This window comes from Panulirus ornatus, chromosome 10, assembly GCF_036320965.1.
Source record: "Panulirus ornatus isolate Po-2019 chromosome 10, ASM3632096v1, whole genome shotgun sequence".
NCBI lineage: Eukaryota > Metazoa > Arthropoda > Malacostraca > Decapoda > Palinuridae > Panulirus > Panulirus ornatus.
Genome location: NC_092233.1, coordinates 26,733,542 through 26,750,488, shown reverse-complemented (window position 1 = coordinate 26,750,488; position 16,947 = coordinate 26,733,542). Strand labels below are relative to the sequence as shown.

The 16,947-nt window shown below is 40.9% G+C and overlaps 1 protein-coding gene across 7 annotated transcripts in view; it reads right to left on the bottom strand.

The window, feature by feature from the left end:
* LOC139750835 (metallophosphoesterase MPPED2) overlaps positions 1-16,947 on the bottom strand; it is a 378,611-nt gene that overhangs the window by 322,498 nt on the left and 39,166 nt on the right. For all 7 annotated transcript variants that reach the window (XM_071665620.1, XM_071665618.1, XM_071665615.1 and 4 more), the window contains exons 5-6: positions 13,283-13,442; positions 9,242-9,468 (exon numbers count right to left, since the gene is read on the bottom strand). In XM_071665620.1, the coding sequence (XP_071521721.1) occupies positions 9,242-9,468; positions 13,283-13,442 (387 nt within the window). The remainder of the gene's footprint in view (positions 1-9,241; positions 9,469-13,282; positions 13,443-16,947) is intronic.

Genomic DNA, 16,947 nt, shown 5'->3' with positions numbered 1-16,947 from the left:
GAGTATTGAAGAATGTGTGGAAGTCGAGAACATTATCTCGGAAAGCAAAAATGGGTATGTTTGAAGGAATAGTGGTTCCAACAAAGTTATATGGTTGCGAGGCGTGGGCTATGGATAGAGTTGTGCGCAGGAGGGTGGATGTGCTGGAAATGAGATGTCTGAGGACAATACGCGGTGTGAGATGGTTTGATCAAGCAAGTAATAACAGGGTAAGAGAGATGTGTGGTAATAAAAAGAGTGTGGTTGAGAGAGCAGAAGAGGGTGTTTTGAAATGGTTTGGTCACATGGAGAGAATGAGTGAGGAAAGACTGACCAAGAGGATACATGTGTCAGAAGTAAAGGGAACAAGGAGAAGTGGGAGACCAAATTGAAGGTGGAAAGATGGAGTGAAAAAGATTTTGAGTGATCGGGGCCTGAACATGCAGGAGGGTGAAAGGCGAGCAAGGAATAAAGTGAATTGCAACGATGTGGTATAGCGGGGTCGACGTACTGTTAATGGATTGAACCAGGGCATGTGAAGCATCTGGGGTAAACCATGGAAAGTTCTGTGGGGCCTGGATGTGGAAAGGGAGCTGTGGTTTCAGTGCATTACTACATGACAGCTAGAGACTGAGTGTGAACGAATGTGGCCTTTGTTGTCTTTTCCTAGCGCTACCTTGCGCACATTTGGGGGGAGGGGGTTGTTATTTCATGTGTGGCGGGGTGGCGATGGGAATGAATAAGGAAAGACAGTATGAATTATGTACATGTGTATATATGTATATGTCTGTGTGTGTATATATATGTATACACTGAGATGTATTGGCATGTATATTTGCGTGTGTGGACGTGTATGTATATACATGTGTATGTGGGTGGGTTTGGCCATTTCTTTCGTCTGTTTCCTTGCGCTACTTCGCTAACACCGGAGACAGCGACAAAGCAAAATAAAGAATATTTTTTTCTATTATACTTTGTTGCTGTCTCCCGCGTTTGCGAGGTAGCGCCAGGAAACAGACGAAAGAAATGGCCCAACCCCCCCCCATACACATGTATATACATACGTCCACACACGCAAATATACATACCTACACAGCTTTCCATGGTTTACCCCAGACGCTTCACATGCCTTGATTCAATCCACTGACATTACGTCAACCCCGGTATACCACATCGCTCCAATTCACTCTATTTCTTGCCCTCCTTTCACCCTCCTGCATGTACAGGCCCCGATCACACAAAATCTTTTTCACTCCATCTTTCCACCTCCAATTTGGTCTCCCTCTTCTCCTCGTTCCCTCCACCTCCGACACATACATCATCTTGGTCAATCTTTCCTCACTCATTCTCTCCATGTGCCCAAACCACTTCAAAACACCCTCTTCTGCTCTCTCAACCACGCTCTTTTTATTTTCACACATCTCTCTTACCCTTACGTTACTCACTCGATCAAACAACTTCACACCACACATTGTCCTCAAACATCTCATTTCCAGCACGTCCATCCTCCTGCGCACAACTCTATCCATAGCCCACGCCACGCAACCATACAACATTGTTGGAACCACTATTCCTTCAAACATACCCATTTTTGCTTTCCGAGATAATATTCTCGACTTCCACACATTCTTCAAGGCCCCCAGAATTTTCGCCCCCTCCCCCACCCTATGATCCACTTCCGCTTCCATGGTTCCATCCGCTGCCAGATCCACTCCCAGATATCTAAAACACTTCACTTCCTCCAGTTTTTCTCCATTCAAACTCACCTCCCAATTGACTTGACCCTCAATCCTACTGTACCTAATAACCTTGCTCTTATTCACATTTACTCTTAACTTTCTTCTTCAACACACTTTACCAAACTCAGTCACCAGCTTCTGCAGTTTCTCACATGAATCAGCCACCAGCGCTGCATCATCAGCGAAAAACAACTGACTCACTTCCCAAGCTCTCTCATCCCCAACAGACTTCATACTCAATTGCATTTTTTCCCAGCAAAAATCGTCCAAATGCCTCTCTCTTCTCTTTCACTAATAATCTTACTTCTTCATCCCACCACTCACTACCCTTTCTAATCAACCCACCTCCCACTCTTCTCATGCCACAAGCATCTTTTGCGCAATCCATCACTGATTCCCTAAATACATCCCATTCCTCTCCCACTCCCCTTACTTCCATTGTTCTCACCTTTTTCCATTCTGTACTCAGGCTCTCCTGGTACTTCCTCACACAAGTCTCCTTCCCAAGCTCACTTACTCTCACCACCCTCTTCACCCCAACATTCACACACCCCTGCCGCAAACCTACATTCACTGAGAACCAATCACTTTCCTCTCTTCCTACACGTACACATGCCTTGCATCCTCGATAAAAACTTTTCACTGCTTCTAACAACTTGCCTCCCACACCATATATTCTTAATACCTTCCACAGAGCATCTCTATCAACTCTATCATATGCCTTCTCCAGATCCATAAATGCTACATACAAATCCATTTGCTTTTCTAAGTATTTCTCACATACATTCTTCAAAGCAAACACCTGATCCACACATCCTCTACCACTTCTGAAACCACACTGCTCTTCCCCAATCTGATGCTCTGTACATGCCTTCACCCTCTCAATCAATACCCTCCCATATAATTTACCAGAAATACTCAACAAACTTATACCTCTGTAATTTGAGCACTCACTCTTATCCCCTTTGTCTTTGTACAATGGCACTATGCACGCATTCCGCTAATCCTCAGGCACCTCACCATGAGTCATACATACATTAAATAACCTTACCAACCAGTCAATAATACAGGCATATATATATATATATATATATATATATATATATATATATATATATATATATATATTTTTTTTTTTTTTTTATACTTTGTCGCTGTCTCCCGCGTTTGCGAGGTAGCACAAGGAAACAGACGAAAGAAATGGCCCAATCCCCCCCATACACATGCATATACACACGTCCACACACGCAAATATACACACCTACACAGCTTTCCATGGTTTACCCCAGACGCTTCACATGCCTTGATTCAATCCACTGACAGCACGTCAACCCCGGTATACCACATCGCTCCAATTCACTCTATTCCTTGCCCTCCTTTCACCCTCCTGCATGTTCAGGCCCCGATCACACAAAATCTTTTTCACTCCATCCTTCCACCTCCAATTTGGTCTCCCTCTTCTCCTTGCTCCCTCCACCTCCGACACATATATCCTCTTGGTCAATCTTTCCTCACTCATCCTCTCCATGTGCCCAAACCACTTCAAAACACCCTCTTCTGCTCTCTCAACCATGCTCTTTTTATTTCCACACATCTCTCTTACCCTTACGTTACTCACTCGATCAAACCACCTCACACCACACATTGTCCTCAAACATCTCATTTCCAGCACATCCATCCTCCTGCGCACAACTCTATCCATAGCCCACGCCTCGCAACCATACAACATTGTTGGAACCACTATTCCTTCAAACATACCCATTTTTGCTTTCCGAGATAATGTTCTCGACTTCCACACATTCTTATCCCTGGGGATAGGGGATTAAGAATACTTCCCACGTATTCCCTGCGTGTCGTGGAAGGCGACTAAAAGGGGAGGGAGCGGGGGGCTGGAAATCCTCCCCTCTCGTTTTTTTTTTTAATTTTCCAAAAGAAGGAATAGAGGGGGCCAGGTGAGGATGTTCCAAAAAGGGGCCCGGTCCTCTGTTCTTAACGCTACCTCGTTAATGCGGGAAATGGCGAATAGTTTAAAAAAAAAAAAATATATATATATATATATATATATATATATATATATATATATATATATATATATATATATATATATATAGTATATATATATATATATATATATATATATATATATATATATATATATATATAGATATATATATATATATATATATATAGTATAAAAGCTTTGCGGAAGATGAAAGCCGGCAAGGCAGCAGGTTTGGATGGTACTGCAGTGGAATTTATTAAAAAAGGGGGTGACTGTATTGTTGACTGGTTGGTAAGGTTATTTAATGTATGTATGACTCATGGTGAGGTGCCTGAGGATTGGCGGAATGCTTGCATAGTGCCATTGTACAAAGGCAAAGGGGATAAGAGTGAGTGCTCAAATTACAGAGGTATAAGTTTGTTGAGTATTCCTGGTAAATTATATGGGAGGGTATTGATTGAGAGGGTGAAGGCATGTACAGAGCATCAGATTGGGGAAGAGCAGTGTGGTTTCAGAAGTGGTAGAGGATGTGTGGATCAGGTGTTTGCTTTGAAGAATGTATGTGAGAAATACTTAGAAAAGCAAATGGATTTGTATGTAGCATTTATGGATCTGGAGAAGGCATATGATAGAGTTGATAGAGATGCTCTGTGGAAGGTATTAAGAATATATGGTGTGGGAGGCAAGTTGTTAGAAGCAGTGAAAAGTTTTTATCGAGGATGTAAGGCATGTGTACGTGTAGGAAGAGAGGAAAGTGATTGGTTCTCAGTGAATGTAGGTTTGCGGCAGGGGTGTGTGATGTCTCCATGGTTGTTTAATTTGTTTATGGATGGGGTTGTTAGGGAGGTAAATGCAAGAGTTTTGGAAAGAGGGGCAAGTATGAAGTCTGTTGGGGATGAGAGAACTTGGGAAGTGAGTCAGTTGTTGTTCGCTGATGATACAGCGCTGGTGGCGGATTCATGTGAGAAACTGCAGAAGCTGGTGACGGAGTTTGGTAAAGTGTGTGGAAGAAGAAAGTTAAGAGTAAATGTCAATAAGAGCAAGGTTATTAGGTACAGTAGGGTTGAGGGTCAAGTTAATTGGGAGGTGAGTTTGAATGGTGAGAGGCTGGAGGAAGTGAAGTGTTTTAGATATCTGGGAGTGGATCTGTCAGCGGATGGAACCATGGAAGCGGAAGTGGATCATAGGGTGGGGGAGGGGGCGAAAATTTTGGGAGCCTTGAAAAATGTGTGGAAGTCGAGAACATTATCCCGGAAAGCAAAAATGGGTATGTTTGAAGGAATAGTAGTTCCAACAATGTTGTATGGTTGCGAGGCGTGGGCTATGGATAGAGTTGTGCGTAGGAGGATGGATGTGCTGGAAATGAGATGTTTGAGGACAATGTGTGGTGTGAGGTGGTTTGATCGAGTAAGTAACGTAAGGGTAAGAGAGATGTGTGGAAATAAAAAGAGCGTGGTTGAGAGAGCAGAAGAGGGTGTTTTGAAATGGTTTGGGCACATGGAGAGAATGAGTGAGGAAAGATTGACCAAGAGGATATATGTGTCGGAGGTGGAGGGAACGAGGAGAAGAGGGAGACCAAATTGGAGGTGGAAAGATGGAGTGAAAAGGATTTTGTGTGATCGGGGCCTGAACATGCAGGAGGGTGAAAGGAGGGCAAGGAATAGAGTGAATTGGAGCGATGTGGTATACAGGGGTTGACGTGCTGTCAGTGGATTGAATCAAGGCATGTGAAGCGTCTGGGGTAAACCATGGAAAGCTGTGTAGGTATGTATATTTGCATGTGTGGATGTGTGTATGTACATGTGTATGGGGGGGGGTTGGGCCATTTCTTTCGTCTGTTTCCTTGCGCTACCTCGCAGATGCGGGAGACAGCGACAAAGTATAAAAAAAAAAAAAAAATATATATATATGCCTTACATCCTCGATAAAAACTTTTCACTGCTTCTAAACAACTTGCCTCCCACACCATATATTCTTAATACCTTCCACAGAGCATCTCTATCAACTCTATCATATGTCTTCTCCAGATCCATAAATGCTACATATAAATCCATTTGCTTTTCTAAGTATTTTTCACATACATTCTTGTGTACTTGTAGGAAGAGAGGAAAGTGATTGGTTCTCAGTGAATGTAGGTTTGCGGCAAGGGTGGTGATGTCTCCATGGTTGTTTAATTTGTTTATGGATGGGGTTGTTAGGGACGTGAATGCAAGAGTTTTGGAAAGAGGGGCAAGTATGAAGTCTGTTGTGGATGAGGGAGCTTGGGAAGTGAGTCAGTTGTTGTTCGCTGATAATACAGCGCTTGTGGCTGATTCATGTGAGAAACTGCAGAAGCTGGTGGCTGAGTTTGTTAAAGTGTGTGAAAGAAGAAAGTTAAGAGTAAATATGAATAAGAGCAAGATTATTAGGTACAGTAGGGTTGAGGGTCAAGTCAATTGGGAGGTAAGTTTGAATGGAGAAAAACTGGAGGAAGTAAAGTGTTTTAGATATCTGGGAGTGGATCTGGCAGTGGATAAAACCATGGAAGCGGAAGTGAATCATAGGGTGGGGGAGGGGGCGAAAATCCTGGGAGCCTTGAAGAATGTGTGGAAGTCGAGAACATTATCTCGGAAAGCAAAAATGGGTATGTTTGAAGGAATAGTGGTTCCAACAATGTTGTATGGTTGCGAGGCGTGGGCTATGGATAGAGTTGTGCGCAGGAGGATGGATGTGCTGGAAATGAGATGTTTGAGGACAATGTGTGGTGTGAGGTGGTTTGATCGAGTAAGTAACGTAAGGGTAAGAGAGATGTGTGGAAATAAAAAGAGCGTGGTTGAGAGAGCAGAAGAGGGTGTTTTGAAGTGGTTTGGGCACATGGAGAGAATGAGTGAGGAAAGATTGACCAAGATGATGTATGTGTCGGAGGTGGAGGGAACGAGGAGAAGAGGGAGACCAAATTGGAGGTGGAAAGATGGAGTGAAAAAGATTTTGTGTGATCGGGGCCTGAACATGCAGGAGGGTGAAAGGAGGGCAAGGAATAGAGTGAATTAGATTGATGTGGTATACCGGGGTTGACGTGCTGTCAGTGGATTGAATCAGGGCATGTGAAGCGTCTGGGGTAAACCATGGAAAGCTGTGTAGGTATGTATATTTGCGTGTGTGGACGTATGTATATACATGTGTATGGGGGTGGGTTGGGCCATTTCTTTCGTCTGTTTCCTTGCGCTACCTCGCAAACGCGGGAGACAGCGACAAAGCAAAAAAAAAAAAAAAAAATATATATATATATTTTTTTGTTTCCTCTTCTTGTCCCCTCCACTTCTGACACATATATCCTTTGTCAACCTCTCCTCACTCATTCATTCTATATGCCCACACCATTTCAGCAAACCCTCTTTAGCTCTTTCAATCATATTCTTCTAATAACCACCTATCACTTACCCTTTTACTAATTACTCAATCAAACTACTTCACATCACATACTGTCCTCAAACGTTTAATTTCCACCATGTCCAACATCCTTAGCACAGCCTCATCTATAAATAGCCTATGCCACACATCCATACAATATCAATGAGACCACTGTACCTTCAAATATACTCATTTTTGCCCTTCCAGATAACGACCTCTCTTTCCGCACATTTTTCAATGTTCCCAGAATCCTTGCCCCCTTACCCACCCTATGACTTGCTTCCAATTCCATAGTTCCATTTCCTACCATGTCCACTCCTAGGTGAGTACAAGACTCCACTTCCTCCAAGATTTCTTCATTCAAACTCGCACCCCAACCAACTTGTATGACATCACACAAATCTTCTAAAGATCAATTGTCACCTGAAACCCCCAACTCTCCTGTCTTCCTACTAACATAAACGTCTTACACCCTTAATCAAAACCTCTCTGCTTCTAGAAGCTTTCCTTCCACAACATATATTCACTAGACCTTTCAAAAGGCATTTCTCTCAACCATACCATATGCTTTCTCCAGATTCTTAAATGCCACAAACTAATCCCCCTCTTTCTCTTTCTCACACAAATTCTTTAAAGCACAATTTTTCCTTATATTTCCTATTAACTAAGAAGACTTAAATATAATTTTTGAATTACATGCACAGATGCTCCCTGACATATGTCCAAGTTCTATTCATTCCCACCCGTCAGATCTCAAAATGGACATAAGTCAGAAGTATGTAAGCATGGCATATAGGCTTCATATATCTACCTGTACAGCATTCTTTTATCCTACTCAATTTCTATCACGATAATCTCGTTTTTTATCAACCAGCTTTATCATATGATTCCATAGTTTCTTTTTACCTTTCATTTAAGATTCTCTAGTTCATGGATTGATTCATCCATGCTTTCAATGAGCTTTTTGGCAGCTCCTTTGTCAGCACTTGCTGCTTCACCTGTGACTCAAATGTTGTGCAAGCTATGTCTTCTTTTAAAATCTATTGAACCAACCATGACTTGCTGTGAAGTTCTCAATGTAATCCTCTCCTGCTCGGTCCTTCAGTCTCAAAAAGACTTCTACCTTTCATCTGAATTGTTACTAAGCTTAGTGGTGCATGCTTTTGGATTTGAACTTCCATCCACAGCATCAACAACTTTTCCCATTTAGTTAATTTGTTATTTTTGTAGACTTCAAACTTGCTAAACCTTTCACTGCTTCACATATTTTATTTCTTTTTCCTTTAAAATTGTGGAGACCATCAAATGGGACAACTGTAGATCACATGCAATCACATCAACTTTCTTCCTCCTTCATATTGGGTGATTCCCTTCTTCCTCAATTCCATATCAAGCATCTTCCTTGACTTCTTGCCAGATCTATCAACATGTGATAGGCTTTTCCTCTTGCTTGTCATCTTCTTTGGGATTTAAAAACAAAAATGGTTTATCCAGCATGAAAACTTGTTATAGTCACTTGAATAGTGCATGCGAACTGAATGGTAACTGAGAGCAAGAACTGAGAGAGATGCTGTGATGTACACAATGCCAGGATTGTCTGACATTCACCATCATCTGCATGCAGCTGTTAGCACTGATCTGACATTAACTATCATATGCACACAGCCGTAACCACTGGCAAATGTACGACCAAGCATTATTTTTTCATTTACCTATATCTTTTTATCTATATTTTTTTTTTGGTCATATATACAAATAGTCTTAAGTCGGGAGCATCTGTATCAAATAAACTGCTATACTGAGGTACCCCTAAATTTGGGGTGCTCTGTAGTTCAAGGGTTAATACATGGGTAAAGTACTTTGATATGTATATCCTATCCTTCTATGGAACATTACCTATCTGCAAATTTTTGAATTTACCAAGTTTTAAACATTTCCCAGATTCCTGACCAAGAATGTACTATGCCCTAAATACACAAGTTTCTGTGGGAAAAAATGCTTCATTTAATAATGGCTCATCAAAAAAATACAGCACCATGGAATGTAACCTTTAGCAAATTTAGGAGCAGGTATATATGCTTCAAGTCAATTATTGTTAATGAACAGGCTGTAATGTATCTTCCTCACTAACCTTCATGGATGTGTCCAAATACGTGGTACTTGGGTTTGACCCTTGTTTGAACAGTAGACAGCAGCTCAACACATCCAGCTCTGACTCCAGTACAACATAAATCGCCATGACCAATTGGTGGTGTGTGGGTGATAAGAACATCAGTATCAGCTGGAATGGCATCCCACTTTTCTAAACATGGCTTCCCTCTTGGCAGGTTAAATGCCCAATTGCAAAACTCTGGCTGCCTGTAAAGAAAGTAACATTTCTTACAGTAAATGAGCATCAAAGCATGACATTAGTTTTTAAACAACACAATAATATAAAAACACTGGGACTAAGCTTCACTTATATAGCACCCTAAATCAACATCCAAAACAAGTGAGTATTGTTTCTACACATCAGGACCAATAATACTAATGTGTTCTACATTCAGGTGTTACCAGATTATGCCTGCATGTTTTTATCCCCATGTGAAAAGTTATCTTCACTAATACTGTATCACTATCAGATGATGATAAGGAGTCCAGTCTCATTCAGGAATTCCCTTCTCCATGAAAGTTAAGCATTTCCCTACTCTTGATTGAAGTCCTGTGTTGGACATACAGGAACCCCATGAAAGGGTCATTGGGTTGCTTAAATTAGCATCAAAATGAAAACTTGTTTTGAAATCTCAAAGTGTTATTTGCTTTCTCACTTAAAATATGTTATCAGAACTGGTACCCCATCTAAAGTAAGTATGAAGGTTCAAACAGTAAAGAAGCAGGTTCAGAGGTAAGCTATTCCCCTATGTGAGATAAAGAAATTGCTGATCGATTCAACAGAACATACTTTCAGGTTCAATGGATTTTGAATATTCATTCAATACAAAACATGATTTCCTAAGCCCCTATGAAACTAAGACAGACAATAAGTCAAGGAAAATTATTGGTGTTGAAGCATAAAAGACCATCTTTTTGGCATTAAGAGTATACAAAAAAAATCTCAGAAAGTTTCTCAAAGAATAGTTTCTGCATTTTTAACCATAATAATATCAATAGGATCAGTTACAGCTCATTCATAGGGACCTAACAACAAAGTTATCCACCCTGGCCCATAACATCACTAACATGTAATGCATGTGGGGCTTCCTGACCTCCAACCTACAACACTTGCCACCACCGCCCCAAGCCTATTAATGTCAGGAATCAAGAAAATGATTTTCAAAATGGGAACAGGAGAGGGGAGGTATGTCTATCTATCTATAACTTTGTTGCCTGTTCTCTCTAGGAACTCTCTCAAGGCAAAAGAGTCTCCATAACTGGTGAACTCCAGTGCCACTTCTTAGCCTTTAAGTTGAAAACAATTAAGAAATAACCTTACCCTCAGAGGCAATCTGGCACTATCAAGAAATAACCTTACTCTGGGTTGTCCTCTAAAGATGATACATCCAAAACCACAAATGGAAGGTCAACCAGGTGCAAGCAGAGGTAATGTCTAATAAAGGAGACCATTGAATGCCATGGGCTCCTTTCAATAATCTCATCCAATAAAAGATTCCATAAGTAAGTCAATAAAGAAGCTACTTTTTTGTCTCAGGATAGGCTGGTGTATGGATGTTTGGTCTCTGTGAAACAGCATTAGCCTGCCTCATTGAAAAGTGGTTAAAAAGGGTGAACATTGGTGAATACATTATATTTTGGATACAAAACTGTTTGAGTCCTCTGTGAGCAATATCTTTCACTGTTCGCTCATAAGGCTCTGTCCTTATTTATTTATTATTATACTTTGTCGCTGTCTCCCGCGTTTGCGAGGTAGCGCAAGGAAACAGACGAAAGAAATGGCCCAACCCCCCCCCCATACACATGTATATACATACGTCCACACACGCAAATATACATACCTACACAGCTTTCCATGGTTTACCCCAGACGCTTCACATGCCCTGCTTCAATCCACTGACAGCACGTCAACCCCGGTATACCACATCAATCTAATTCACTCTATTCCTTGCCCTCCTTTCACCCTCCTGCATGTTCAGGCCCCGATCACACAAAATCTTTTTCACTCCATCTTTCCACCTCCAATTTGGTCTCCCTCTTCTCCTTGTTCCCTCCACCTCCGACACATATATCCTCTTGGTCAATCTTTCCTCACTCATCCTCTCCATGTGCCCAAACCACTTCAAAACACCCTCTTCTGCTCTCTCAACCACGCTCTTTTTATTTCCACACATCTCTCTTACCCTTACGTTACTCACTCGATCAAACCACCTCACACCACACATTGTCCTCAAACATCTCATTTCCAGCACATCCATCCTCCTGCGCACAACTCTATCCATAGCCCACGCCTCGCAACCATACAACATTGTTGGAACCACTATTCCTTCAAACATACCCATTTTTGCTTTCCGAGATAATGTTCTCGACTTCCACACATTCTTCAAGGCCCCCAGGATTTTCGCCCCCTCCCCCACCCTATGATCCTATTTATGAAAATTCCACCAGTAGATCTCACCTTACAAAAACTATGGTGATCATCAAAAAGGAGTGAGAGATCCAAAGTGCTTTAGTAGAAGAGATTCAGAATTCTAAAACAAGAATAAAAGCTATATGAGTGCTGGTGCTTAGGCTACAACAATAAAAGACAAAGTAACAAAGCTTGATTGCAGATTCCTTTACGCCATAAGATGGAACATCATCCATTCCACATGCCTTACCAGTCTATAAACACATGAATGTTCTGTGGATCCTTGCAAAATGAAAATATTAGGATCACATGACAAATGAGAGGTAAATCTGGAAAAAAAAAATTTTTGGAATTGGAAGTATCCAAAGAAAGAAAAAGAGAAGAAAAAAATTCTGAAATTATCCAAAGAAAGAAAAAGAGGAAAAGAGAAAGATGTAGCAAGTGGCTCTTATCAGTAAAAAAAAAAAAAAAAAAGACAGCTACAGTACTATCAAAAGGGGTGCCTGACTTCATGAACAGAATTTGCAATAATTCCAAGCAGAAATAATGGCTGGATAAATCTAAAGATGGGATACTCTATTTTTGATATATCTGGTTTCCAGTCCATGTAAATTCAGTGCAAGAGTAATCAAATCAAAGATGAGGACAAGAGACAGTTAAGGACACGTGTCTCCATACTTGTGGAAATGACAAATATGCATTCTGCAGACAGAGAAGGATCCAAAAAGGCGAGATATGAATCCCTCAAAAGAAAGCAATATAGAAATCACACACATTAATCAAATGATTCCTAAAGGGTCATAAAATAATTGGTATCTTCAGGTGCAATGGGTGCAGAGGGTGAAAAGAAAAGACGGTCACCAGAACTATTATAAGAAATCAAATATGGGGTAAATCTGAGTCCTGACTGGCAAAGGGGAGGAAAAGAAAAGAGAAGTGTGCCAAATGGGTGATGGTGATGATGAGAAACAAAACCAGAATGTTTGATGAGCTGCTTCATATCAAAGAAAACATCAAAAGCGAGTCTCATGCTCACAACCATTCTTTATGGTATTCATTGAAACCCCTTGTGTTAAGACTTTATCAAATGGGTGAAAGGATAACATAGCCTAATGGGAGGATGTAAAATAGCATAAAATGAAACAAAGAGTTAGGGAAATAGTAGATACAAAAAAAAATAGTAAAAGTCAAGAGATAAATATGGAGGTTGATTTCCCTAATTTAGGTTTTTCAAAGTCCTTATGGCATGCAACAGGCATGTTCAAGTAAGAACAGACACATACTACACCTTCAGAGTAGAAAAGATTTCATTAAAAAAAAAAAAAAGTAGGAATATCAGTGGACAATCTGAGTTACTGTACAACTGCTATGCAATACTCCTCAGAAGACACATTAGCTTCAGGGCTGTTTATGTTTGAGAAAAAGACAAGAGGCAGGTCCTACAACGCAGAAATAAACAGTAGTATAATCAATACTGTTGATACTGGAGTGCATCCTTGCATCATTACCTGAATCAACACATGACATTAAGTACACTACTGTGTTCCTAAACGTAACAAACAGATATAAATGATATCAAGTCAACATACAGTGATCCTCTGAAATACATACCAAGGTGTTCCATAGAGTTTGATACCACATACAGAGTGGGGTTGGTCTTGCAAGTAGGTAGCACTAGTAATCAAGTTGACTGTGTCTTGTTCTGCAACTGCTGCCTGTAGCTCTTCACGCTCCATTCCCAAGTCAGGGATCTCATTTATGAGGCCTCCACCTGATAATTTTTAAGTATATTTATCATCCATATACACATCTGATCTAGTGATGTGACACAGTTTCAGAGATAATACAGAGGATAAAAAATGTATCATTTCTAGGTTCAGTGATGTCTGAAGAGGGTATGTGTAACTAGCCCTACAATTTCAATCAGAATCCTGTATACTGAACAACAAAATACTCAAACTTTGCAATTCAACTTTTAAAAACTTCTCTTACTAATCTATCTAACAAGGAAATTTCAAAACATTTTTGTCACATAATCATCATACAAGTAAAGTCATCCTTACTGTCAGTATCAGTATTCATTTACCTTACTGACAGCAATCCTCTGAGTGCTTTCAAAGAAAAGAATGCAAGTACAGGGGCACATAGCAAGAAAGGATGTAAAAAGAGCAATAATGAGGTTGAAGGTAGATAAGGCCCCTGAAGTGGATGGGATTATGGCTGAAAGGTTGAAGTATGGATGAGAAAGTGTGAATAGAGTGGATGCACTTAATATTTAATTTAGCATGTAAACAAAAGCTTGTGCCTAAGGATCAAGTGAAAGCTATTACTGTTCCTTTATTCACAGAAAAAGATGCCAAGGACATCTGCTGCAATTATGGGGGAATAAATCTATTTAGTACACAAGGAAACACGAAAAGTGTATGCAAGAGTGCTGACTGCCAGTGATAAGTGACTGAATGCAGAATAAGTGAGGAGCAAGAGGGTTATAGGAAAAATAGATGTGTGTATCAGATTTTTGCTGAGAATGAACATGAAAAAGTATCTCACAAAAGGTAAGAAGCAGTATGCAGCTTTATAGATCAGAAGAAAGCATACAACAGTCAAGTGGAATACTTTATGGGATGTGTTAAAGTTATATAGGGTAGGGTGACAACTGCTGGATGGTGTGAAAACTTTTATAGAGGAGAAAGTGTATGTGTAAGAGTGGATGGAGAGTTGAGAGAGTTTTGTTAAACATAAGGGTGTGAGGAGGTCATGAGAAGGTGCAAGAGGTGAAAGAGAGGGCAAATGAGAGTTGAGGTGAGAGAGTATCATTAAATTTTAGGGAAAATAAAAAGATGTTTTAGGAAGAGAGGAAAGTGATTGGTTCTCAGTGAATGTAGGTTTGCGGCAGGGGTGTGTGATGTCTCCATGGTTGTTTAATTTGTTTATGGATGGGGTTGTTAGGGAGGTAAATGCAAGAGTTTTGGAAAGAGGGGCAAGTATGCAGTCTGTTGGGGATGAGAGAGCTTGGGAAGTGAGTCAGTTGTTGTTCGCTGATGATACAGCGCTGGTGGCTGATTCATGTGAGAAACTGCAGAAGCTGGTGACTGAGTTTGGTAAAGTGTGTGGAAGAAGAAAGTTAAGAGTAAATGTGAATAAGAGCAAGGTTATTAGGTACAGAAGGGTTGAGGGTCAAGTCAATTGGGAGGTGAGTTTGAATGGAGAAAAACTGGAGGAAGTGAAGTGTTTTAGATATCTGGGAGTGGATCTGGCAGCGGATGGAACCATGGAAGCGGAAGTGGATCATAGGGTGGGGGAGGGGGCGAAAATTCTGGGGGCCTTGAAGAATGTGTGGAAGTCGAGAACATTATCTCGGAAAGCAAAAATGGGTATGTTTGAAGGAATAGTAGTTCCAACAATGTTGTATGGTTGCGAGGCGTGGGCTATGGATAGAGTTGTGCGCAGGAGGATGGATGTGCTGGAAATGAGATGTTTGAGGACAATGTGTGGTGTGAGGTGGTTTGATCGAGTGAGTAACGTAAGGGTAAGAGAGATGTGTGGAAATAAAAAGAGCGTGGTTGAGAGAGCAGAAGAGGGTGTTTTGAAGTGGTTTGGGCACATGGAGAGGATGAGTGAGGAAAGATTGACCAAGAGGATATATGTGTCGGAGGTGGAGGGAGCAAGGAGAAGAGGGAGACCAAATTGGAGGTGGAAAGATGGAGTGAAAAAGATTTTGTGTGATCGGGGCCTGAACATGCAGGAGGGTGAAAGGAGGGCAAGGAATAGAGTGAATTGGAGCGATGTGGTATACCGGGGTTGACGTGCTGTCAGTGGATTGAATCAAGGCATGTGAAGCGTCTGGGGTAAACCATGGAAAGCTGTGTAGGTATGTATATTTGCGTGTGTGGACGTATGTATATACATGTGTATGGGGGTGGGTTGGGCCATTTCTTTCGTCTGTTTCCTTGCGCTACCTCGCAAACGCGGGAGACAGTGAAAAAAAAAAAAAAAAAAAAAGATGTTTTGGAAGGAGGTAAATGACATGCATAAGACAAGATAACAAACGGAAACATCGGTGAAGGGGGCAAATGGCGAGCTAATAACAAGTAGTGATGAAGTGAGGAAGAGAAGGAGTGAGTATTTTGAGGGTTTGTTGAATGTTTGATGATAGAGTGGCAAATGTTTTAGTTGGGGTGGTGTTCGAAGTGAGAGGGTCAAGGAGAATGGTTTGGTAAACAGAGAAGAGGTAGTGGATGGTACTGCATTGGAATTTATTAAAAAAGGGGTGACTGTGTTGTTGACTGGTTGTTAAGGATATTCAATGTATGTATGGACCATGGTGAATTTTTTTTTTTTTAATTTTCCAAAAGAAGGAACAGAGAAGGGGGCCAGGTGAGGATATTCCCTCAAAGGCCCAGTCCTCTGTTCTTAACGCTACCTCGCTAACATGGGAAATGGTGAATAGCATGAAAGAAAGAAAAAAGATGTTTTGGAAGGAGGTAAATAAAGTGCGTAAGACAAGGTAACATCAGTGAAGGGGGCTAATGGGGAGGTAATAACAAATAGTGATGAAGTGAGAAGGAGATGGAAAGAGTATTTTGAAGGCTTGTTGAATGAGTTTGATGAGAGTGGCAGATATAGGGTGTTTTGGTCAGGGTGGTGTACAAAGTGAGAGGGTCAGGGAGAATGGTTTGGTAAACAGAGAAGGGGTAGTGAAAGCTTTGCAGAACATGAAAGCCGGCAAGGTGGCGGGTTTGGATGGTACTGCAGTGGAATTTATTAAAAAAAAGGGGGTGACTGTGTTGTTGATTGGTTGGCAAGGATATTCAATGTATGTATGGGTTATGGTGAAGTGCCTGAGGATTGGCAGAATGCATGCAGAGGGCCACTGTACAAAGACAAATTGGATAAAGGAGAGTGTTCAAATTACAGAGGCATAAGTTTGTTTTTAATTTTCTAAAAGAAGGAACTGAGAAGGGAGTGAAGTGAGGATATTCCCTTTAAGGTTCGGTTTTCTGTTCTTGATGCTAACGTGGGAAATGGCAAATATGTATGAAAAAAAAAGTTTGTTGAGTATTCCTGGTAAATTATATGGGAGGGTATTGATTGAGAGGGTAAAGATATGTACAAAGCATCAGATTGGGGAAGAGCAGTGGGGTTTCAGAAGTGGTAGATGATGTGTGGATCAGGTGTTTGCTTTGAAGAATGTATGTGAGAAATACTTAGAAAAACTGATGGAATTTTATGTAGCATTTATGGATCTGGAGAAGGTATATGATAGAGCTGATAGA